A 26,034-nucleotide genomic window follows, 5' to 3' on the forward strand; every position below is an offset into this window, starting at 1 on the left:
ACTTCAATATAAAGCTCAAATTAAACATTCAGTTCTAATTTCAGTGAATATTAAAACATCACCAACAATTCATCAAACATAATGAAAAATTAAAGTGAACAGCCAGTATAGGTCTATCAGAACAAAACAATTCCCCATGATGGTAGAGCTGGATCTATCTCTCAGAAGTTTGCAGCAGTACCACATGGAATCTGGGAGGATCTGTACTTTCACACTAACAAGCAAAGCTTAGCTGCATGTCACTTTTTTATCTGTACGTCAGATGAGAAATCTTAGCCAAAGAATTATCTGTGAAAATTCTTTCCTAGTAACAGCAGCAGAAAACTTCATCATGGGAAAACACTATTTTCCCACCCACCCAAAAAAAAACTTTTTTATTTTTTTCTCCTTCACATTGGCTCCCGTTAGCTTACCATTACTGAAATCGTGAGAAACAAATCACTCATATTTTGTGCATCTCATGCTAATTTTACAGGTCTACACGATGTCAAATCAGATTTCATCCTATATAGACCATGCTGAGACTCCTGTGTAGTAACAACTGCTCTCTTACAGATGCAATCATGTAATATAAAATATGAATGCACATAAATATATCTTGCCATTCCAGGATATTTATAAATTCACCACAGTCCACAGCAAGCATAGCTACAGAAAGAGAAAGGGACTGAAATACTCTTTTCCTGTGGTTTCAGAGGAAACAAGACTGGTGAAACTTTTTACCCCTGCGAGAGACTTTTTTTTTTAAGAGACCTTGATTGCCTTCAATGTAGTGTGGTTCAATGGATGAAGATGATGCCTTAGTAGTATTGGCTTGTGAGTATTTTTTATCACAGCTCACTGACTTGTGCCACTGTATACTAGCTGCCAATCTCTCATCTTCAGCTTAAGTTCATCCAGCCTTTCATAAACCAGCATGTCACTGCACAAAAGCTGACATAGAGTAACAGCTTTCTGGGAGAAGCTGGTGATCAAAAAATCCACATCACTGCAGTAACCCTTTCAGGTCTTCAGCAGGATTCTCATCCATCTCTTATTGCTGGTGCCTACACTACTAATGATATATCCTCTTACATGGATATATGCAAAAATTATTCAGCCATGAATTTAAATCTGCATTTTTGAAATAAATAAATAAATAAATGAAATGAAATGCTCAGACTTTCTAAAAATAGTTAAAACCTCAGATAGGTTGAGATTTTTTAGAACAGGCTAGAGAGACACCTTTCATGAAAAACATACCTAGTTGACTTACCTTGAAACAAGGGATAGAGTGGATGATGTCTTAAGGCCTCATCCAGCCTAATTTTCAACGATGCCATGAGTCTCTTATCTTACTTCAATATCTGGAAAATTCAGGGTCAGAATCAGTCACTGCAAGTAAATGGGGTGGGGAGAGGGAGGATGGGTGGAAACATTCTAACTCACCGTGAGCTTACAAAAGTTATGAATGAAAAATGGCACCCTGCAGTAGGATCAGGTACACTTGCAAGTAGGATCAAGTATACTTGTACTCCAGAGAGAGCCATCAGTGTGCCATGGCAGTGACCAGAGGCAACTGCCTCCCCAAGGCTGGTGCAGCTCGACTTGTGGAGCTGCAAGTGTGGTATATATACTGCTGTAAATCTGAGTTAACAAGAAAGTGGACTGCTTGTAGAGGAGATGTCACCCTTGCTTCAGACACAATGTGCTCCGACACAACTGCCAGGTGTTTCAGTGATACTGTCTATGTCCCAGGGCTGAGATGTCCCAGGCAGTCATGTCCAAGGCACTGGAGTCTTAATCCACTGAATTCAAAAACAAAATTAACCCTGACTTCAAAGTAACTTGTAACATTTGCATCATCCGCTGGATATAAGCATCCTGTATTTGCAGAAGAGTAAATAGAAGTACAGATCTTTACGGATTGAATGCCAAGACACTGACAGTGATACATGTTGCTCTATTTTTAATATGTCCCATTGCCACATGTCTAACAGCTTAAACACACTTTTTTCTGTCAGGCATTAATTCTTGAGTCACCTGTTATTGAGGAAATAAATTTCTAGATTTTTTTTAACCTGCAAAGATCAATTCAATTATTGTTTTTCAGCTACATTATTATCAATTCAAACAATAGAGATCTCTAGAAGGTGTTTAACTGAAGTTGTTTCCCTTGAGGAAAAAAAAAAAATAAAAATCCTACAAATATATACCACAATTGCTTTTTGAAATGGACAGTGCTCTGAAGGTGGAAATTAGGAAAAAATAAGGTGACAAATACATGTTTTAAATTGTATTTCTTACTTTTATTTTAAACAGTTGAAGTTAGCCAGAAGGTTACCCCACTGCTAAATGAACACTAAATGAACACTAAATACTTCATACAAGCATTGCTTGGGAAAACTGGAAATCTGACATACAGAAAACAATTTAATGATTAAAGATAAAAACTGCATGTTCCACAGACAGCAAGTGGACAGATGGATGGAAGGCTTGGACGAGCTGTTTGATGGCCTCCCACCATTTGTTCTGGTATGCCAACTGGTAATTATTCTGCAGAAAACTATGTAGATCCAGACTGTGTTTTGTCACATAAAATCTATACAATGACACGGATCATAAACAATTCTGTATGCACATCTACATTGGATTTATGAAAGAAATGACGTAATCACATGTCATTGTAATTTTGAAGATAGCAGAAGCATAATTGTATAGTAATGTGATTACATCTGGTCAAACTGCCCCTTGCAAAATCAGAAGACCTACCATGCCAACTGAAAAAAATAATGCTGAAATATATAAATAGTCTATATTACTTTGCCCAAATGTACTTGCAGTTACAATTCTAGCTATGGCCCTTTTGTGTCACAGTGCTAAAATTCACAGTCCTGATACTGAACTATGTTTTCAATCAGCTAGTAATTTTTTAGCTACATTTACTACTGACAGAAGAAAATTGTGTATGCCAGTTGGGTTTAGCTGAAGGTCAGCTACAGTTCAGTGCAATAGTCCTATCTATGCAATCTGTTGAATCATTATAATGATTTCCTTTGCTGATATTGTTTCCAGCTCATCAGAAATCATATGGAGGTACTGAAGAGTGCTGATGACCAGTTTGGTTACCAAAAAATGATCCAAACTGTCACTGAATTTGAGTATGTCTGTTGAGATAAATAGGGCTCCACAATGTACATTTTAAAGCAATAGCTAAATTTATAGGGTTAATTAGGTAGAGAAATCTCTTTTTTCACAATAACAAATTGTTTTCATGCTGCACAATGGCTTCCAGCTCCTCCTGTTTGTTGCCTTTTCTGTGTGCATTGGCAGAGATGCACTTCAGCTGGGTTAGAGATCCTGTCACCTTTTGGTGGGGGAGAAGCCCTAATTCCTATGTGACACTCAGACACTTCCATGATTTCTAATCCATCAATATCCCTTGTGCCTTTGCTGCTTCATGGCTCTTTTTCTGCTACCTCCACTGGTATGGCTGACTGAAGGATCTTGCTAGCACACTGTGCCATGAACACTGACATACCACCCCCAGGCTTATCCCCAGAAAGTCTGGTTTTATACCTTCCCCCTTCTAAATCTAGTTTAAAGCTCTTTCATTGAGCCCTGCTAACTCCTATGCAAAAATCCTTCTCCCCCCTTTGAGACAGGTGTACCTTGTCTGTTGTCAGCAGGCCTGGTGTCATGTAAAATGACCCCTGATGAAAAAAATCCTAAAGTTCTGCCTGTGACACCAGGTTCAGAACCAGATATTGATCTGCTGGCTCTTTCTGTTTCTCCCCTCACCATTCCTTGCAACTGGAGGGATAAAGGAGAACATTACTTGAGCTCTGGATCCCTCAACCAGTTGTTGCAAGGCCCTGAAGTCTCCTTTGATTGTTGTTGGACTTCTTTTTGAACTTCATTGCTGCCCACCTGAAATAAACATCATGGGTAATATTCTGAGGAATGCACCAAGGTAGGAAGCTTTCTTTCTGTGTCTCTAACCTGTGCTCCAGCGAGACAGATGCCTTCCCTATTCTGCTCCCTTCCGAAGGGAATCTTCTATCATAATAACAACCCCCCCCACACACACCATTTTTTTCTTCTTTGCGGACACAGTTTTGATGCAGGCCATAGGCTGACTTAACCTCAGTGACACCTCCAAGCCAGATGAACCATCATCCGCCTCATCATTATTCTGTTTCACTTGCAGAGCCACATAACTATTGCATAAGGGCACCTGGGAAGGTGGGGTATTCACTGAGGAGACACATCTGATGTGATGGGCAGTGACTTGTCGCCGTTGCCCCTTATCCTTACAGTCAATGTGTTCAGTCAGGTGGGGAGATGATAGAGAATCTTCCATATCATGCGTCCTGTCTGCCTGTTGGGCCTGTCTCAGAGAAGGCACAGAGTGATTCCAGTACTCTGTCACCCTCTTGCCCTCCGTGATCCTCTTCATCCTACTCACCTCCTTTCAGAGCTCTGTCGCTAAGCGGAGGAGTGCCTCCACCTGGGTGCACCTTCCACAAGTCTGCTCACTCCTGCCGTCTGGTGCTGGCATAAGAGTAGGGCACACCATGCACCGTAGCACCTGGGTGGTAGCATCTTTCTACTATAGCTCTGTCTGGGAAGCTGCAGTAGTTTTGGTGAGTGCAGAGATCAGAGAGGCTGTGGTTTTCTGCTGCGAAGATACCCTCACTCCCTGGTCAAGCTAGCAAAGCTTTAGCACCTTTGCTGTTGTGTGAAGGATTTAAGATAGAAATAATGTTAATAACGCACTGATGTCTTAGTTGTTGCTGAGCTGTGCTTACCCTAAGTCAAGGCCTTTTCAGCTTCTTGTACTGCCCCGACAGCAATGTGGCTGAGAGTGCACAAGAAGTTGGGATGGTGTTCAACCAGAACAGCTGACCCAAACAGATCTAGGGGATATCCCATATCGTGTTCAGCAATAAAACTGGGGATAGTTGGCTAGACATCGGTTCGCTGATGGTATGTAATTGTATTGTGTATTGCTTGTTTTTTAAACATTTTTAAAATGTTATTCTTTCTTTCTTTTTAATTAACTTGTCCTTCTCTCAATGGACAAGTTCTCATATTTTTTACCTCTGTCGGCTCTCTCCACTATTCTGCTTGTAGTGTGGTCAATGGCTGTGTGATGCTTAGCTGCCTGCCAGGTTAAGCCACAGCACATAGCTAAGCTTAAAATCGTAACTATTAGTTCGTAACTATTAGTCTCATGTTAGTCTAAGAATTCTCTAAATGCTTTTCTACTGGTCAGAACTACTTAGAGGATAAAACACTTTTTTTCTTTAAATTAATATGCCCATGTATTTTAAGAGGTAATTCTGTTTGCTAGTCAGATGACTGTCTATCTTCATATATACAGTGGAGATGATCAGAAATTGCAGAATTGCACAACTGCTTTTTCCACATGGACATTTGCCATATTGCACTGCATCCTGTATGCAGTACTTCATGATGGGTTTTAATAAGAAAAACACATACCCAGAGACTTGCTGAAAAGTTAAGAGAAAAATATGTGCCTGTAATTTTCTTAAAAAGGTTAGTTAGCTAGTCTGGTTCTGACTGTTAGAGAAACAGCAATGTGAGTTGCAAGCATACACAAGTAATTTCAACCACAAAGCTGTATTCTTTTCACAAATTAAGAAAAGCTACAGGTTGAGCAATTCATAGTCATTTGCTTATTGACTTTCACCTCCTCTTCAATTTAGGAGCTATTTTCCATGTAGTCGGCTTAAAAATATTTCCCTTATTGATGATTCTTTCTGCTAAATATATTTTTTTTTGTTGTTTGGGATGCAGCTTTTCTGTCAACAGTCCGTCATAAAAGCTATAGATTTTTAATCTAACCTGATGTAATTGGATATATAGGTCATCTTGCTTTCTTAATGGATAGTCTAGACTTGCAATCGCACCTGGCCTGAATAATTGAGTTCTTAATTTAAAACTTTCCTAGTCAAATATTTTGCATGAGGTATATTAGCCATTACTTTCAACTGTTAAAGCCTGCTATTGTTCAGGCCATTTTCTATTTACTTTTTTGACAGAATTGAAAAAGATCATAGAATGAGTCAACAGAAACTCATTCTTGTAATGATTGGCTGAAAAAGGAGACTTTCAATGAAAATTTCTCTGTAATCTTATCTATAGTACTATAAAAATCAATCTTTGAATAAGGAGCTGGTAAAACAGTGGTCTCCAGGCAGTAAATTAAGTCACTAGAACCTTAAATAGATTACTTATAGGAAACTAACTAAGGAAGCAAATGGCACAAGATGGAAAGACCTTACAGTGGATCAGACACCCCTTACAGAAGCATTTGGTGCCAAAAGATAATTTAATCTACTAAAAAGCAGTAAGTCAAAGCAGTTATAAGGTACAGGAAGATATTGCATGTTATAAATAATTGAAAATAAATTACTTCTGTAGTATATATCAGACTTCAAACATTTTTAACAGGTAAAACTGAAGAAAGGTATTTATTTTCTGCCAAGAATATTGAAAATGCATGATTTGATGGCAGGAATAATAATAATAATAATAATGCAGTCCTGCAGAAAACAGTGCCCATAGATACAGAGACATGTGAATTACAGGCATTTCTGATTTTTTTTATACACTAAAGAAGGAACAGTGAGAGAGAGACTTGTGAATGCTGGAAGTGGACAAAACTGTGGCTCTAAATTCTTTAATAAAGAGAGGGCAATTGGAAGAAGCAGATGAATTATGAAATATAGAACTATTTCAAGTGATGAAAACCTTGTTTTAAACTTGTTTGGAGGGTTTAAAATAGATGAGCCCTGTAATATAAACGGAGTCATTCATGCATATTTGACATTTTAAACTGCAGCAGCAAAAAATAGGGGTTATTGATACATCAATAAGACTAGGTTCTTTGTTGCTTGCCTAATAATTGCATTTTACATTGTTGTTTCTTGGATTTATGATAAAATTTATATTTTTTATGATTTATGACATCAGCACAATTAATCTTTCTCAGATCTTGAAAGACAGCTATACATGTCTGTCTGCCAAGAATATCGTTAAATACATTAGAACATCAAAAGTAATAAAGTTAAGCATTTTTTCAAACTGAGTTTTCCTTATTTCTTGAAAGTTGGGCAAAATTTTTATTTGACTTATTACATTTCCTACTGCTGTAGGACTGTGTTAATCCACTGTGCTCAGCTCAGCATACTGTCTGTATCTTCATTATTAGTCAGAGAAATGCTTGAAATGCCTCAAAAGATGTACAATGGTCAAGGGGTCAGAAGTTCAGATAGTCACTCAGGCCTTTGTTCTCCTTCCTCCCATTTATATATTGAGTGTACTGGGGAGCTTTTGATTGCCTTCAAAAAGAACTGGCAGAAATGCCCTCACAAACCAGACAGACCTTCCCTGTTTGCCAGGGTACATATTCCCCTCCACCCTTCCTGATCTGTCCTCATCTTTGCTGACCTCTACAAGGCACACTTGTAGATGGCAACTGATGCTTATCCTCATGCCGCTTTTTTTTCCCATGCCTGAGTCATTACTCAGAAGAAGCCCATGATGGGGTTTCAACAGTCTTAGCAGCCTCAGGTGGACCAGGTCAGTAATAAAGCTTATGCTACCGAATATTTTCCAAGGACTGAATTCACCATTATACATATTTCCCCTTTATTGCTCTATGGGGAGCCACAACAAAGCTGCCTCAGGCCTTGAGAGAGCAAGAAGATCTTTTTGGAGGTGGATGGGAGCTGGATCAGGTCTAATTTGCAAATTAAATGAAGTCAGCAGCCAGTCCAGCTGAAAGTCAGCTGAAACCTGTATGTAACAGGGTAAGTAGGATATCAACAAGAGTGTAATAGTGTGAATGAGAAACTTGTAGTGGCTTCACCTGATCCCAGTTTCTAGTGCCTGCTGCCACCTGTCCCTCTCTTTGAGTGGGATTTTCAGTCCTTGCTGTAATGAAAGCTTTTAAAGAGTGAACATTCTGTCTGCACTCATGAAATATCTTTCAGCAACTACTAATTAAACTGCATGGTAAATCCTTCATTGTTATTCCTCTGAGATAAATAGTATGGGGAGTTGAAATGAAAGTCTGACTTGGGAGTAAAATTTAACAAAAAAAAAAAAAAAAAAAAAGGAAGAAGAAGTAAGAATGAATTAAACTTCATTCCTTAAAATACAGTTTTAGGTAATATTGGATCTATCTGAAAATGTGGGAAAGACATGAAAGACTTTGTAAAATTTTTCTTCAGTTTGTCAAAATTACAACTAGTCTTAGAGCAGGTTAAATAATACAAATAGGGGGTAGGCGTTGCAAGTGATATTTTTATTCATTTTCTAAACCAATTAGGTTTCAAAGCTTTTACCACACACTGAATTGTGACAGCCATTTCTTTTTAATGGCTAAGACTTAGATGATGCCTGGTGCTTGCAGCAAACCTGTGTGTCATGTTCCCTTCTGTTGCTTTGCAGCTGTAGTCTCTGTAGCTTCATGGTCATTTCTTGTACTCAAAGTGTGTGGTAAGGAAAACTTTTCCCTAGTTTCCATCTCATTATCCTCCTCCTCTCAGCATCCTCTCTGGCCTGGCCACACATCTAGGAAGACCATGCTTTTATTTCACAGGAAGCAACTTCAACAAGTTTAGGAGGAAGCTACATACCAAAATGCTTAGCTCAGCCAAGGAAGAAAAAAATCATTTGCATTATGTATATGCAATTCAGTGGTTCTTGAGACAAGAGTCTGGGTACCAGTCAGAGGCTTGGCAGGCTAAGCAACTAGTTAAGATTGGTTCATATTAATGTTGCATGTTTAAGATCTGCCTAAGAAGAAATGCAAGTGCAAACTTCTCCAGAAGAATGGACAGCCCTCTTCTCACAGGGCCTCAGCTCCAGCCCTGATCAGCTCAGTACCCTGTTGAACTTGCATCTGTTTGTTCATGCCTTGTGTGAAGAGGGGTCCAAAACTGGACGCTATCCAGACATGGTCTCATGAGTACAGGGTAAAGGGAGATGTTCCCATCCCTTCATGGACAGGCCATGTTCCTACACCTGGGAGCTGCTAGTTTACACCTGGTTCATGGGACCCCAGGGCTCCAGCACAGGTAGGTATATCCTTAGGGTTTTCAAAGGGAAGCAATAACTTATTGCAAACATATGTTTTTGAGGAAATATGTAATCATATGAAAATCAGAGTGGGGTCCAGGAGGAAATGTTATTTGCCCACCACAGAAGGGATCACAGAAATATGGTTTGTGCAACTCTTAAAGGGTGCCTCCTCATGGTGGGATTGATTCCCTGAGCAGTAAGCTCTTCCCAAGCAGACCAGCTGAAGGATGCTATCCCTAAAAGGCAGTGTTTGCAGTTCAGACTTCCCTACTTAACATACAGTTTATCTTCCAGTGTTTTCTATAAACACTAAAGAGTTTGAGCAAGGCTGAATTTTCTTTTCATGGCTATTCACACTCTGCTGTATTGCAGTGGTTTAGAGGTGATTTTGCATTCAAATGTGAGTCAATACCTGTTAAGAAGCTGTTTTTTCCTGCTTGTCTCATGGAGGAAGAACACCAAATCATTTGGTCACAACTCAGTCCCTGCAGTGCATTTGGGACAGCAAATTACATACTGCTTCCTTGTCTAGACTTTATTTTGAGGATGTAAGTCCCAGTAGTAAACAAATACGGGCAATGCCTATCACAGCTATTGGAAGGACTAAGGACTGCAGAATCAAGTCCTAAATTGAATGACACACTTGCAACAGATTCCCATTACAATGAAAAATAAAATAAAAGACAGCTGAAAAGAAAAGGGGGGAAGGCGGGGAAGAAGGTAGTCACGTCTGCTATAATTCTCTCCAGATTTATGCTTGTGTTAATCAAATCTGATATTAATGTGACTGAAGAAGCATAGATTCACTAAAATAAATGAGAAAGTAAACACCCTGTGTGACGTTTACTTTTCAATTGCTCATGATTTTGAGTTGAGATGATCACTGGGAAAAAAAAAAATAAATAAATAAATCAGTAATTTCTTGGATACAGTGCAATATCCTGACACAGTGCTGGAAAGGAAGATTGTAAAACCAACCAATTTTCTTGCATTGTTAAAGAATAAAAGATTATACAATGATTCTTCAAACCAGTCCATGCATCAGATTTTAGAAAATTAAAACTGTAGTCAAGTATATAGTGTAACTACCGTTACCATGGTAATCCACTAAGCAGCTCCCATTTGCCCTGAAAGTAATTCATTCACATGATATGTCTTAACATCAGCTTTCAGGAATACTTCATATTGATCTACAGAATATATTGCATTGTTAATTGAAAATTATCTTGTTACTAACATTAAACTTCTCTTTTATATTGTAATAAACCCATATCAAAAGGTGCAATGCTAGGCTAGATTACTACTATAAGAGAAGCTGGTCTCTCTCATAGGTATCTCCATAGGTTGCTTTGCAAGCGTGAAAAGCATTTATTAGTCTGCACCTTTGTGGGCTGGGAATGCACAATATGCTGATTGCTAGCTGCTAGGTCAAGTATCACTGAGGTGATGTTCAATGCAGAAAAATAGAGATCATCAAGATTTTAATACTAAATTGGTGGTTGTGTGGTTTCCTACTGGTTATCTGTAGAGTTTAATTTAAAAATGAAATGTTAGAACTCCTTACTCAACATCACACCACTGCTGTGCTGCTTGAGGAAATTTTGTTTCTATGGTAACTACTGAAGACTTTTTCACAGGCATTGATGTCACCAACAGACTAAATTTAATTACAGTGTATGCAAACCATTGAACCATTGATTTCTTTCATGATATTATCTGGAACCATAATGTAACAGTTACAATCACAGTGAGTATTTTAGTACATTAAATAAACATGTACAGAGGAGCGGCTATAGGTATTCCCAAAATATACATAAATAGAAAAGCTTTTGAGAGGAACATATTAATTGGCTCTCTCCACCGGAAGGTGACCAGTTCCATTTTAGGTACACTTCTGGAGTACGGGAGCAATAGCAGAGCAATTCTGCCACCACCTCCGAGCCAGCAATGAGATGACAATAGTGGAGAACTTCAGGGACTGGCAGACCTCTTCTTCAGAGCAGTGTGATTTATAAAAGCTACACAGCCTGTCTCAGAAAATAAATGAGCATTATGAGAAACATTTTGTCAATGAATTGGAAGACACTAATGCTTATAATCAGTAAAAGTCAGGCCATAGGACATAGGGATTTTTCAAAGCCCTAGACTATTTTAGTTTGTTTGTCATAAGCAAAACTCCAGATCAGCGACCATTTTCCTTCCTCAAAATGAGAATCTAGAAGCTATCAATCTTCCTGTAAAACAAGGTTTCAAAAGAAGACAGAGGCAAATGCTCTAAAGGCTTCACCTTAGATATATTTCCTTGGGTCTGGCCAGCCCTACCCGATTAAGGATTTCTCTTTCATAAAGAGGCAGCATCTTAGCACTTTCAGACTCTGATGAAAGAACCTAGGACATAGATTCAAAGCCCGGTGTACTGAGATAATGTCTTTTAAAACTTTGACCACTGTCATAGGACCTTGTTTTTCTTCCATCTGAAGCTACGCTAAAGCAATCATTTTTGAGGGAGTTTGCCAGAGCACAGTTTCCCAAATGATTTTTTGGTAATAGTAATCAATAACTCAACTTTCTTTTTAGTTTTCAGACCATGGTCTAGGAAAGGGAATGATAGAAACTAGGTGCATTTCCCATGTCGGTACTTTCTGTTTCTTGTGGTTCCTTATCCTGATGTTTCAGGGAAAGATGGTGTGAACAGACACCTATAGGGAATTCCCAGTACTAAGAGAAACTACACCTTGCCTGGCAAAAACTCTTCAAGTAAATAAGTAGGTGAAGTTACATCATACAAAATGTTTAGAAATACATTAATCAAACATTAACTATGGCTTCTGTGATTCCCTTGTTGATGTAAGAGAAACTTGTATGTAATTGTGAGAACATCTAGATACTATAAAATCTTTTCCCCTTTCCAGAAACAAATGCAGGAGTTCCTAAATATAATCTATAATCTAGTTATAAAATAGACTGGGGGTAACTCTACAAGTATGAGTAGTACTTACCTTTACCTGGAATCTTTATATTTAATTCTACTCACTTTTTCTTCTCTTTTGCATATTTGCATTCCTTCTTGGAAATCGTTCCTCTTTGCTGAATTCTTGCCATACCTAACAATATTTATAGTACTCAGGATACAACACAGGTTGCAACAGGGAACCATTTTTGAGGAGGATCCCTGAGCTCAGGCTACAATATTTGCTGAAACATATTTTAATAAAGAGCAAACATTTATAAATAGTATGTCTGCTGCTGTTGCCCATCTTGAAGTACCTGCAATATCTCAAATGTGATATAATTAGATAGGCTAGGGTTGTTTACAGCAAAGTGATTAAAAGATGTAAATATAGCGGAAGCAGAGAAATATATATATATATATCTATAAAATTGTAGCAACTAGTTCCTGTGTGTGTGTGAAACATTTTGCAAAAGAAGTGGAAGAAAGCCTTAATTTTGTACACAGAGCTGATCCTGAGAGATAATGATGAGATAATAAAGATGGAGCTATTTTGCTTCTGTTGCATTAGCTTGCAATGGATTTATTTGCTTGCTTGGTTTTACTATCACGCTGGGGGGAAAAGCTTGACTAGCGCTTCCAGGAATATAGCTGAAGTATTACAGGGAAGCTTTTGACAGGGAAACAACTAATAAAGAAACCATCTCAGGGCAGTATTAGAGAAAGCATAGCTGTTGCTGATACACTAAATTCTTGTGCATTTTGTTTTTAAGGAGGTAAAATTTTCACAAGATAAAAGGAAGGAAATGGATACTTACACAGTACTGCTGGAAACTCTAGTACCATTATGTAGCTTGAAAAATATATGAGACTCCTATTAAGATGGCAGGATATGTGATTTTAGGTTCTGTGGGAAATGAAAACACAGATCCCTGGAGAAATACACCCAAATAACAGAGATAGCTGTATTGTCCATAGGACAGGTTAAACCTATAACAGCCTGTAAAACAGAGCAAATACACAGGACTGTCCACAGAGCAGGGCAGAAGCAATAACCAATAATGTTCAATCTTTCGTGCGAGGAGACTCGGTTACCACAGGCTGTCATGCTATCTTTGGGATAAAGGTAAAACAATAACAACAAGTTACAGTCAATTCAGCATCTGAGAGTTTAAAGATGTACGGGAAAAGGGAGGATGTCCACAGAACGACATTATTAGGCACAGAGGTTCTCAACATGCCCACAGCAAGGGGGGCTGCCTACCATTTGCCCACCATCACTGTAGCCCTGACTTAGAACAATGACTCCTTTGATTTACACTGGGTTGTGGAGCCAGCTGCAAAGAGATGCTAGCCCTGTAGAAGGCCACAGTTTCAGACTGAAGAAATGAAGCCAGGTGCTAACGGTGCACAAAAAAACTATTCTAAATTACTTGATAAGAAACCCAGTGAACCCGATACGTTGGGGTTTGGAGTTTATGTAGTTTTGTTACAACAGCTATGAAAAATAAAGCAAAAGGGTAGTAACTTCAGAAACTAGAGGAAAAAATCTAGGTCATAAGAAATAGACCTGGAGTAGGCATCAAAAAGTACACAGCTAGATATATTTGTACACAGCTAAATATATTTGCAGCACCACTGCAAACATTTTTGTCAGGGCAGCAAGTTAGCTTCTACAACATGGAATTGATCTTCAATTACTGCCCAGTGCACCACTGTCACAATATGTATATTGCAGACAGTTTTGTGTATGGCAAAAGAAACCTTACTGCAACACTTGAAACAATGTGAATCATGTCTGTATTCACAGCTATTTGAAATAAATATGAAATAATTTGGCAAAAGTCATTGTAATTATTCAAAGCTTGTGCTGTTGTCAAACAATTCATGATGTATGAGGTTTAGATCAATTTCTCCTGTCATCAAGGACAAGCTCAAGCTTTTAGAGAGAATTCTTTTCTCTTTTCTCCTTTATGTATGTAAAATAAAGATTAATTATGTATATAGATTCATTCTAGTCAGAGCTGGTTGAGTTATAATTTATTTTACTACTCACATAAAGAGTGGGTCAAATTCACCTGCACTTTGGTGGGGTCAGATGGTTATAAACAAGAACAGAAGCTGGCCCAGCAGGTAGCTTAGATCAGTATTTACGACATCCTAATTTACCCTGTTCACTCTATGGCTGCATTGCAGCCTCTTGAAAGTTACACCCTTCAAGTAATTACAACCCCAGAAAGTCTCTTACCCATCTAATTTATACACGCTTTTTCCTATTGGCTTCAATAGTGCCAATAAAATCTTGTCTCCACTGTGCAAAACAGCACAGCATCGAGCTTGGCCTGCTGCCAGTAAAGGGAAGACTCATTAGCTGGGCTGCAGCATCAGCCTGATACAGCTCTGCTGCTCCTGGCCCAGCTTCGCAGCTCAGAAGAGCCTTGCCCTGCACCCTGCAGACAGCTCAGCTTGGTTAGCAAATCCCAAGCCCACCACTGCTCCAGGGCCTGAAGAGAAGGCTTAAGCTTGTTGCAAAGTATCCAGCTCCAAAGATTCAACCAGGGTTGTTTCTGAATTGATTTATGCCTTGCATATATTTGTTTTCATGTAATGGCATCCATGTATTTTCTGTCTTTGATTAAGAATAATTAGCAGATGAATTCATGTATGACAATATGATTGTTTAGCTTTGAAGCCTATAATTGTGGCAGTCCTCATATGCATTTAATCTTCAGCACTCTGTATAGTACATTACTAATAGTTAGGAATGGTTCATTTTGTCACAGAGGCCTGTCTTCAAGTGTCTGTTTTTATCTTAGTATGGGACTGGAAGGAATCCAGGATGCTTCTTGTTAATTACTATACTAATTTGTTTAAAGTTAGCACCAGCCTTTCTTCCATGCCTATTACTTTTGTGTATTTTATAAGCCAACCCAAACTTTGGTGTACCATGAGGATGTTTCCTTTACTCTCTGAAAGCCAGGTTGTCCTCTTTGTGCATAAATGATCTAACTGTAATGTGTTAGAAGAAGGGTAACACCACTGCCACTTGCTAGATATTCATTGAAAACAGTGAGTTTGTCACAGATACTTTCTATTCAGGGAATAGCTTCCAGTGCTAATCCCTATTTGTCTCAAAGAGAGATGGTGATCCCAGCTGTGTCCAAGTGATGGCTCTGTTTCATCCCACCAGAGGCACGAAAACCAGGACTGGGTATTCCAGAGCCCTGATCAGATGAATATCTTCTTTTGTGGGTGTGGGTCCTTGTGCTTCTTGGGGTAGTTTGCTGATATTATAGTTAATTATCTATTTACATCTGTCACTCCAGAAAATTCTGAAGTTTAATAGGATCATTTCTTAACCCTCCGCACAATTCAGCACTCCCCTGAAAGAGTGTGTTTTCTTGATTATCTGTATAAGACTATGATCCTTAGATGGGACAATAACACATCTGACTACGTAATAAATTCCAATGATTTGTTAAAATCAGTGTGAACATTGAAAACTATTAGATTTTTGCAAGCACTTTGATTAGTTTCACATTTTCTTCCAGGTTTCCTCCTTACATTGTCTAGAGAAACACAGAAAAAAAAAGAAAAAAGAAAAAAGAAAAAAAAAAAAAAAAGTACTGCATTAGAGTACATTACACACGAGAAATGAGTACCTACAGAAGTGATTATAAGAATGAAAGGAGGAATAGCAGAGGTCTTCCACATATTGCCTGAAACACTACCCAGAGTGTAATTTGAATGGCAAAAAAATGCATATCAAAGAATATGTTCTTTACTCCCTATAACTACATTTCCTATCACTTAATTAGCTGCATTTACCCACATGTTCCATTTTTTTCTGATATTCCTTGTAATTGAAATTCACATAATCTTTGTAGAAGATTACATCATCTGTGTAATTTTTAAAGATGATGACTGCTATTCTAGTGAATGAGACATAATGGTATATGGTCAGATTTTATATTGCACTAATTTCATTTCATTAATTTCATCAATTCATTAATAAATGAATTACTTCATTGGAAATAACCTCTGCAGTTACAATGAAAATGCAGGTAATGCAATTCTGGGACATTTGAATCATCAGCTATGCAGCAGTTACTGTTCTTTAGAGAGCAGCTAGTAGTAGTTACATGTGGAATCTAGCAAAATAAATAAATAAATAAATAAAAATCTATGATATTAACCATTTTGCTGTCATGCAGGCTGTGTCACTTACCACACACAAATCAAAGTAGGATATACTTTGTCTATAAAAGCCATTTTTGCCCTGTCTTGTGATGGTGGTTTCCCACATACATGAGGTTAGCCTTGTTGATAACAGGGAGCTCCATCCATGCCAGCTGCAGCAGAGCCCATGAGCGGTGATGACACAAGATATGTTTGTGGGAGCCCAGAAAGAGCTGGCTAAAGCTTTGTCCGTCATCCAGCTAAAGAACATTTCACTCCAGGATCCAAGAATGACTGTAAACATAGCTATGTGTTTGCTAAGAGTGCAACCAGCCTATTAAGCATTTTCATTGTTTCTTTAGGCATATATCAGTGAGTGGATTATCAAAATGCTAAGTTGGTGGTTTTACAAACAAGTGATAAATCAACACTGAATATATTCTTTTTTTATCAGTTAACTTTTCATCCAGTCCAAAGTCCAGCTGGAACTTTGGCTGCAGTCTCTCTAAAGAATATGAAATAGCCTGCACATTTGCAGGTGGGGACTTTTGAGACACTACAGGGTATCCAAAACATCTGTACAAGGCTTACAAAGATGGGAGGGGACCCATCGAAGACACACACCCTCCTGGGGTGGCACATGGAGTCCAGGGTATGCATCTCAAACAGTGACCTCCAGTAACTACTGGGGAAGCGAGTGGGTAGGAAACATCTTCCTGCTTAGAGGAGCATCCCCAGCAGTTAACAAGCAGAGAAGTAAAAATATGACCAAATACAGCTAAACCCCCACAGAGGGAATACAGGTTTTCTTTCTGATCTACACCAGTATGAAAGTGAAGAGCTGTAGATCTACTTTTTCCTGAGGGTTCTTAGGAAAGGTTGAAGACTCCCTTCTCTGCCACTTCACTCTGTGAGGAATTCAATATCTTCTGCTAGCACCAGTTTGGAGATATCCTAAAATGCAGCAATTCCCACTTCACAGGTAGGGGTAAGATAGCCTCCAGGTAGGCACTCCTTTACCCTGTCAGACCTCTGAGCTTCTCTGGGGCATACACAGCTGTAGCCTGTGCTGTTCAGTCTGTGCTTCATACAGCTTCACTTACTTTTCCAGAGAGTGAAAATCATTCACCCCCTACCCCTCATCTTGCTTTTTCAGCAGCTCATCCTCTTCAGTCATGCTTAAGTTGCAGAGGCCAGAGAGGGAAGGTGTTAATTTGCTGTGCATCTTATTTACAGATTCAGTGCAGAAATGCCATTCTACTGAAAATTGTTTCTGAGTTGTTTGTGGTTTTTAGTTTTTTTTGTTAACTATCACCCAAGCGCAGTGAGGTTGCAAGCTATCTATTAGAAGAGAAAAATGCTGACAGATATAATTAGCTCTAGTCTGTTTAGCTACTTTGTACAGAATTTGGAAAAAGTTCATCAAACAGCAGCATTTGGTAACCCTCTGTGCTTATGAACTATTGCTTACTAGGTGTGAGTCTATTCCCCTTACATATTTGCAGACTAAAATACTGCAATAATGATTATTGGTTTTCCGTCCAACTAAAGGGGATTATTTTCTTTTAAAACCACTATAGTCAGCCTGACTGGCTTCAATTTTGCACTTAATGTGGGTCACGGTGTTTGTCTTTTCCTTTCAACATTGCTGTCTTTATTTGCACAGTTAATCATTCTTTTAAAACTATTTAATTATTTTAGAAGGCTTACACTCTACCATGCATATATTTCCTGTTTCTTCAGCTTTGAGGAAGGGAGAAGAGAGGCCTGGCCTACTGGTGCCAATGACCACTCATTCTCAGGAAATCCTCTGTCACATTCCCACTCCTTCTGCCACATATCCAAGTACAACAGTGCTGAGGTATCTGGAGACAACAGGGATTCAACAGGTGGGATTCAGCCCCAGTTTCAGCCATCTACCATGTAGGCATCTGCTCTGAACAAAGTGCTTAAGCTTCCATTACAGCTTGTGGAGATCTAGGATTCAATTCAGTTGCCTAAACATCAGTTTACTTTTGAGACTTCAGGGGGATAGACAGTGTTTTCTTGCAGAAAACTGGTGTGATGCAGGACCTATGGGCAACCTCTTGGAGAGGCATTTAGAAGCCACATGGGAAACCCCAGAACTCAAATGGCAATAGATGCTTTAGACCACCACTAACTCCTAAAGGAGACTTAGACATATTGTTCCAATACAGTCTCCAAGACTGTAAACACATTTAGATGAATCTGAAAGCCATTCAAACTTACTAATGAGAAGACAGAAAAAAAAGGCACTTAAAAAAATTCAGTGCAGAAAAGACATACTACATTACTGATGACAATTCTTTTCATTTTGTTACTGTTATTGTTAATACTCTGTATTTTTAAAAAGCAGTGAAAGAAAGAAAGAAAAAGAGAAGGAAGAATGTGTCCACCACACTCATGGTGAAATGGAAGAGAGTGAAGAGCTCACCAAGCCATCTTCAAAAAGCTTGGTAGGTCTTCATGGCACAGTACAGAGTTATGTAGATATATTAATTAGTGTTCTAGCATTGATACAAACACGTCTTTCTAACAACAGCCATGACCTGAACCTGTTACTAAACATTAATCTGAGGTTCTCTTCACCATCGTACATTGTTTTGCGTAGACTAATCCTAAAATACAAACAAAACCTCCTCTGCAATAAGGTTTATGATTTCATGATATAAAAGGAAATGAGAGGTACACCATGTTTTTATTGCTTAGGCTTAGTGATATTTTGAACATTTGACTGAATGTCCTTGCATACATTCTGCCCTTAAGCTCAATGAATTTGAATTGCAACTGTGGAAATTCAGACAGACCTTGATTGAATAAAAAATGAATAAAAATTCAGTACATACTTTCACTTATTAATGCTTTCCAAGCACTTTCCATTAGTGTTCAAGTGCATGTTCAAAAAATCCTCTAGACTTTCAAATGCTTTCTACATAAGTTGGTAGATAAGAGAAATAATTGTGAAGAATTTTACAAAGCTCTTAGGCTTTATTCATATGAATGTGAAGCCTGTGTTTATAACTAAGGAAGACAAATGACAAATCACAGACACAGCACAGATTCTACATCCCTCACTGCTAGGCATGCATATTATGCATATTGACATCATTTAGTAAATCTTCATCATGTTTACTACTGTATAGCTTCAGATTAGTCCATTAACCTTATGCTCACTGTGGAGTGATTTATGATACACCCTCTTACTTCATAAAATGAAAGACCACATAAAAAATAAATAATAAATAATAAATAATATAATAGTAATAATAATAAATAGATCCCACTGAGTCTTGTTCATGTTGCAATCCTCTGTGCCCTAAGCACTAAGAACAGTCATTACAGCAAAATGTGGGGAACTCCTCTTGCAGTAAAGCCATGCAGGCTGTGGCCCTAGTGATGGGAGGAACAACCCTAAGCACCAGGACATGCTGGGGAACACCCAGTTGTAAAGCAGCTCTGCAGAAAAGGACCCAAGAGCCCTGTTTGACACCAAGTTGAACATGAATCAGCAATGTGCCCTTGCTTCTAAGAAGGCTTAATGATATTCTTGGCTGCATTAGGCAAAGTATCACCAGCATCTCAAGAAGGTGATCCTTCTCCTCTACTTAGCATCAGGGTTCAGTTCTGCCACCCACCCACATCTCTGTAATGCCTCTGTAAGACTGACAGTGACTGTTCTTTGATTTAAGAGACAGCTACTACAATTCAACCCTGTGTTTGGACTCTAAAACATAGATGTCTCTGTGTAAGTGTATACTGTCTCTGAGACAGTGGAGATGGGAGAGCCAGGGCACTACCCAGTAACTTAAATAGGTCCTAAGACATCTAGATGGCTAAATCCATTTCAGACGTCCTAGAGTATCCAGAACAGCAACACAGGGGTGGCAAATATTACAGTGGTAAAGAGACCTCTTCCCCTCAGCCAAAGGAGACAGGCTGAAAAGTTTCACACATCATACTCAGCCCTGAGGCTGTCAGTTGACCAACAGATTCAATATGGTCCATATGTAAAAATTCCTAGTAAGGAGGGGTTTTATCTTCTGAGAACTTCAGCTTTGAGTTCCCAGCGGTAACTAACAGGCCCTGAGATACACTAATATTTTTCTTCTGTTTTTCTTTTCTTAGGTTCTACAGGGAAGCTCTGACTGATCTCTTGGTCATTGTACCTGTAAATCAATGACTGTTCTGGCCATGGTCCAGAGAAGCACTTAAGCATGTGCTTAAGTTCTTACTTTCTTATATAGAGATGGCAACATTCCATTAATGATATTCTGTGCTCTATGTATATGAAAGCTACTCTAAAAATGTAAGGCACTTTAAACCCACAACCCTGAGGTGCAGTCAGGGAACAATCACCATGGACAGGGGAGGATTTAAAGCTAACTTAAGCATCTTTTTATTCCCTTGATTCCAAAGGTGTTTGGATACCGCTGTGATCCTCAAACAATAAAGATACAGGACTGGCACAGTTGTAAACCATCATAAAATATTGTTTTCTATCAGTCTCTACAGTTACGGGTAATTGCTAAAGAACATGAATATCTGTGGAGAACAGAAATTTTCTGTTCAACTCAAGGATTCATCTGTATTGAAAATGCCTTCCACAGACCAGCTTCTTTAAGGCTCTAAGGCTGCTTTACAGCTACTTGACTGTGAATACTTCTCCCTTCTGTGAGATCACCTGCTGTTCTCCAGGGACCCAGACACACTTCAGCACTCACAGTATCCTTTTATTAAGGAGTTCCATGACAGTTTGCATGGAGTACCTTCTCCATTCAAACCTACCTCCGGTCTGATTTCTCTGTCTTTAGACACAGCTCTTCACCCCTTAGCAGCTGTATCCCTGAGTATAGAGGGGTCTCTATTGATTTCTAGTAAAGGAAGAATGATGTTGCAAGGTTAGCCACATATTAAACTAAAGCATACATGTACAGCAGACAGAAAATCCTCCCATTTCTTTTCAGTCCTCATTTCAGTTGCAATGAATACAGAGTATTTTCACTGCTTCCCTATGAATCCCATCAACAATTTCATACAAGTACTATCTGAGTCAAATGCCAACAGAAATGAAAAGGACTCTGTGCATGAAAGAAAAGGATCATTCTTTATTTAGTTTGAGGGGAGGGTATTGTGTGATTGCAATTAATATTAGTTTTGATCAACACAGAAATACCTCATGGTTATATAGGCTGCAAAGCAATGTTTTTGACTTCTTTGATATTTTCCCAATAAGAAGGTAGCCAGAGAAGGAGAAAGAAATTTTACATTTCTGGTTAGTTTTCTTTTATTATTTTAAATAATTTTAAAGGAGGATGTTCATGGTAGTATGCTGATCAAATACTCAAACACTGAACAGTAGGGTAATTTTTATAACAGCACAAGCTCACAAGCTGATCATCTAAAGAACAATGGGAATTTTAGAACTAATGTAAGCAGTGCTGACAACCTGCAAAATGCTATTATAAATTTTCAAGATGGGCTGCATTTCAACATCAGAATCTTCAAGGTCTTATATCTACAAGGTAAGAAGTCTGCAGAAGAGAAGGCTCCAGGGAGACCTCATTGCAACCTTCCAGGACTTAAAGGGGGCTTATAAAAAAAGATATAGAGCAACTTTTTACTCAGGCAGATAATGATAGGACAAGGAGGGATGGTTTTAAAATAAAGAGGGGAGATTTAGATTAGATATTAGGAGGAAATTCTTCACTCATAGGGTGGTAAGGCACTGGAACAGGTTGCCCAGAAAAGCTGTGGATGCCCCATCCCTGGAGGTGTTCAAGGCCAGGTTGGATGGGGCCTTGGTAGCCTGATCTAGTGGGTGGCATCTCTGCCCATGGCAGGGGGGTGAAACAGACAAGAACCTGTTAGAGAAGGTCCAGATGAGGGCCACAAAAGTGATCAGAGGGCTGAAGCACCTCTTCTGTGAATAAAGGTGGAGAGAGTTTATGTTTGGCCTTGAGAAGAGAAGCTGGGGAGACCTCATTGCAGACTTTCAATATATATAGAGGGTTTATAAAGACAGAGACTATTTACCAAGATCTGTAATGAGAGAATAAGGGATAATGGTTTTAAACTGGAAAAGGGTAGATTTAGACTGTGTATAAGGAAGAAATTCTTCACTCAAAGGGTGGTGAGGCACTGAAACAGGTTTCCCAGAGAAGTTGTGGATAACCCTTCCCTAAAAGTGTTCAGAGTCAGGTTGGATGGGGTTTAGAACAATTTGACCTGAAAGATTTCCCTTCCCAAGGCAGAATGGTTGGACAAGACTACCTTTAACGGTCCCTTCCAAAAAAAAAAAAAAAAAAAAAAAAAAAGAGAGAGAGAGAGAGGAGAGAGAGATTTGTATTCAATGTGAAAAAGAGAGTGAAGAGACATCTTTAAGAGATAGAACTGAACTGATTTCCAAGATACTAAAATGGGAAGAGTAGATGTAGATAAGCCATATCAGCTTTCATCAGAGCCTCTGACTTGGAAATAATATAAAAAATTAAATGACAGAGACTCAAGTCAGATGAATGAAGCAGAGCATAGCCTCTTTTTTTACAGCTTAGTGCAGTGATAAAAGTAGCAATTGGTACACCCATCTTACCTAACAGGGAAAACTTTTAGAGCTATTTGCAGATAGAAGTGCTAATTAGGTAACTGGGCCAGGCAGAATTATTCCCAAACCCCTATCTGTTTTATTAATGTTTCTGTCTTGGTACTTCTTAGCTCTCTTTATGGAGACACTGTAAAGGGAAGCAGATGCTTTGCATGCTCTATGGAACATTAATGAGCACTGATAGACACACTTTCCAGTTCCTTTCCTTCTTCCATTTTGCATTCTGCACTGACAACATTTTTATTCAGCAGTATGAATGATTGATATTTGTATTAGTATCTTAATTCATTAAGACATTTTAGTAATGAAAATATATGTATGCTTTCCTGACATTGTAAAATGACAACTCAAAGGTTGTCGCTTCTAGAAAATAAGGCAAGATAGGTATGATTGACCACCAAATTATTCTAGCAAAAAATATGTTCTGATAAGTCTAACTACTGAAGAAAAGAGTAACTAAACCATGTGTATATATGTAGGTGGAAAAAACGGGTGTAAATTACTTGATACTGTAGATGGTGTTTGATGCTTGACAGGAAATTAATTTCCACACAAGCACTTGCTGTGACAGCAAAGTGATGTGACATCCCCTGGAGAACACCCAGCTAATTACTGTATCTTCCTTTGCTCTGTATTTTTTCCCCTATTGTAAACCATGGACTGAAAGGTGGAAATCCATACTCCAACTGCTGCAAGTAATATCCTTGCAAAACAAATGTAGAAACCTTTCATAAAGTCATTAAGGATGTTTGGACCCTGGCAAATGTGTCATGCATTCAGATCAGAACAGGTTCAGAAAGACTTCCTGAGTGTTAGCATCACAAATAAAAATTAGTTTTTCATGTTGGAATGTCTCTTTCTCTTGCACCTATGTTAAACTGTTAATGCTGGTAGTCCACTACACAGCTATGCACTTTTCAAATGCACAAAAAAGCACCTCAGAAGCTGGGCTTGTGAAAGCTGAAAGATTTCTGCCAGTGTGAGAAATTAGCATTGAGCAGAAGAGAAGGAAATGGAGTGCAGGCAGAGACTTAAAAGTCTGTTGTGCACCAACCCAGGAGCTACAGCGAGCAAAATGCTGGATCCATGTATTCCCATCACACATGTACAGAGGCACTCGAGGTGCAGTCTCTGACAGATGTCAGAACAGCAGATGTCTTTTTCCAGAAAGAGGGAAAGTCTTCTTTTCAATTTGAAGCTTTAATTATTGCTTGGGTATTTACTAGAACCAGACTTACATGCTGTAGCTTCAAGAAGTCCATAACCATCGTTGATTTGGGCTGGTTACTTTAAATCTCACAGCAGAAGTGCACATCAAGGTGCAGCACAGAGGGAAAACAAGGGCCTTACACAAGAAGCGTGATATAGATCACTGCGCTCCACTTGGAAGAGGAAGTGTGAAAGGAGGCACCAAGACAGTTAAGGTAAGAGCAAAAAATAAAATATGAACCTGAATACACATTCGTATTCTAATAAAGCTTCATTCTTCCCAACCAGAAAAAGTAATTTAATCAGCTGCAATTTTGTTTCCACTTACCTTTTTTTTTCCCTGTATTGATTTTGTTTCCTTTCAGTTTTCATTGTAGAATATAATAATTTGAATTAAATTTGATTTGTAAATACCTTCAAAGTTTTCTGACAAAAGCTGGGATTTGGGGTGGAGGAGGAACAGTGCAGGAAATTAATTACAACAATCTCTGGTAGAAAAATGTTAAAATAAATAAATAAATATGTTAAGTGAGGCATTTTCTGATGGAATACTTTTAAGATCTATGAAAGAAAATACAAAATAAACATAGAAGAATAAGAAAATGATTAAAAAGAAAAAGAAAAAAAAAAAAAGCAAAGGAAGCAAAACAGATTACAGGAAATACAACCCGTAGTTATCTGAATCAAGGGATGAGCATTCTGTTTAAATTTGTTATATTCTATCAATGTAGATTCATATGTGGTCTGCATAAGAGGTTAATCCCAACTCTGCTAGACAGGTGTCTCAGCTGTCAACCTAACAAAACAGTGGGATCCATTGCCACCCCATACTCTTTCTCCTGTGATGCTCAGTTGACACTGCCTGAGAGGCAGATAAAGGATGCTCACAGTATTGCCACAGAGAAGGGTAGGCTGGCCCAGCTGATAAGGAGGTTCTCAGACATGTAAAGAGCCTGATATTCAGAGCTCTCTCTAGAGGTGCACTCAACACATGAAAGCAAGCAAAGCAACTTTCCCCTTTTATTCAGAGAGGCTAAGCTTAGTGATGCCAAGTGTGTAGTGAATCAGTATGTCTGTCAACAGCTCAGATTCAGTTCTTTGTTTGGGCTGGTGTTACAACCAGTTAATGGTCATATATGGGCACAGCAAAGTCAAACAACTTACACACGTGCTTTCAGAGCTATTCATTCCCTCTTGATATCTACATCTTCTGCAGTTATGCTATTCACTTTTCTCCAGCATAAATCACTTTGGCAGCTTCCTTTTAATTCCCACTGAGACAGAGATTTAAATGATTTTCTGCACAGGGGTGAGCTTTGCAGAGAAATCAGAGTAGGGGATAGGTTCTGCTCCTGAGCTGTGGGCAGAGTTCACAGTTATTCTTGAAAATAGAAGATCACATGAATTTCCCAAGTTACCTGCCTGGTGGAAGTTAACAGGAAACCACAGACAGATCCATCTTGCTTTCTCCATGTGTAACCAAAAAAGCTGAAATTCAGACTCTGCCACTGATTTCAGCTGAACAGCGCTAAGCTCCGAGCTTTTACATGAACAACAACACTGCAGCAATTTGGAGGTATCATCTCAGCCATGACCTTTTCTAACATTGCTTGTGCATCCTGACAAAAAGGAATGAGAGGTACATTAAGCTTCCCTGGGCTTATAACCCAGAGTTCATTTCCATATCTCTCAATTCTCTGAGGTATTTACACTAAAAAAAAAAAAAAAAAAAAAAAAAAAAAAAAGTAAAAATGGTGGGGAAGGGCCTCAAAAGACTAAGAGAGAGAGAAAAAATAATATTTGTTGTTAGGTTGTTTAATTTGCTGATACAACTCGGTGGTCAGCTGCTACCACTTGCATTTACTGACAGAACATACTGTTTTCTAATCACTGAAGGATAACTGTAGCACAAAAGGTTTGGTTACAGATATGAACAAGTGTCTTTAAACCAAAAATAGAACACAGAATTAAAATCAAA

The 26,034-nt window shown here is 38.6% G+C and overlaps 1 protein-coding gene and 1 long non-coding RNA gene across 3 annotated transcripts in view; one reads left to right on the forward strand and one right to left on the reverse strand.

Moving 5' to 3' along the window:
• Positions 1-1,318: 1,318 nt before the first annotated feature.
• LOC118164634 overlaps positions 1,319-26,034 on the reverse strand; it is a 37,881-nt gene continuing 13,165 nt past the window's right edge. The window contains exon 4 of the mRNA XM_035322285.1: positions 1,319-1,346. Coding sequence (XP_035178176.1) covers positions 1,340-1,346 — 7 coding nt within the window. The 3' untranslated portion in view covers positions 1,319-1,339. The remainder of the gene's footprint in view (positions 1,347-26,034) is intronic.
• Positions 7,466-24,634, forward strand: LOC118164636. 2 transcript variants are annotated; one of them, XR_004749579.1, is made up of 3 exons: positions 7,466-7,820; positions 18,603-18,702; positions 24,150-24,634. It is a non-coding gene; the product is annotated as an uncharacterized LOC118164636 (long non-coding RNA). The 2 variants fall into 2 exon arrangements; XR_004749578.1 differs by having other exon boundaries at positions 7,466-7,590.

The sequence above is a fragment of the Oxyura jamaicensis genome, chromosome 3 (assembly GCF_011077185.1).
Source record: "Oxyura jamaicensis isolate SHBP4307 breed ruddy duck chromosome 3, BPBGC_Ojam_1.0, whole genome shotgun sequence".
In the NCBI taxonomy this organism is placed as follows: domain Eukaryota; kingdom Metazoa; phylum Chordata; class Aves; order Anseriformes; family Anatidae; genus Oxyura; species Oxyura jamaicensis.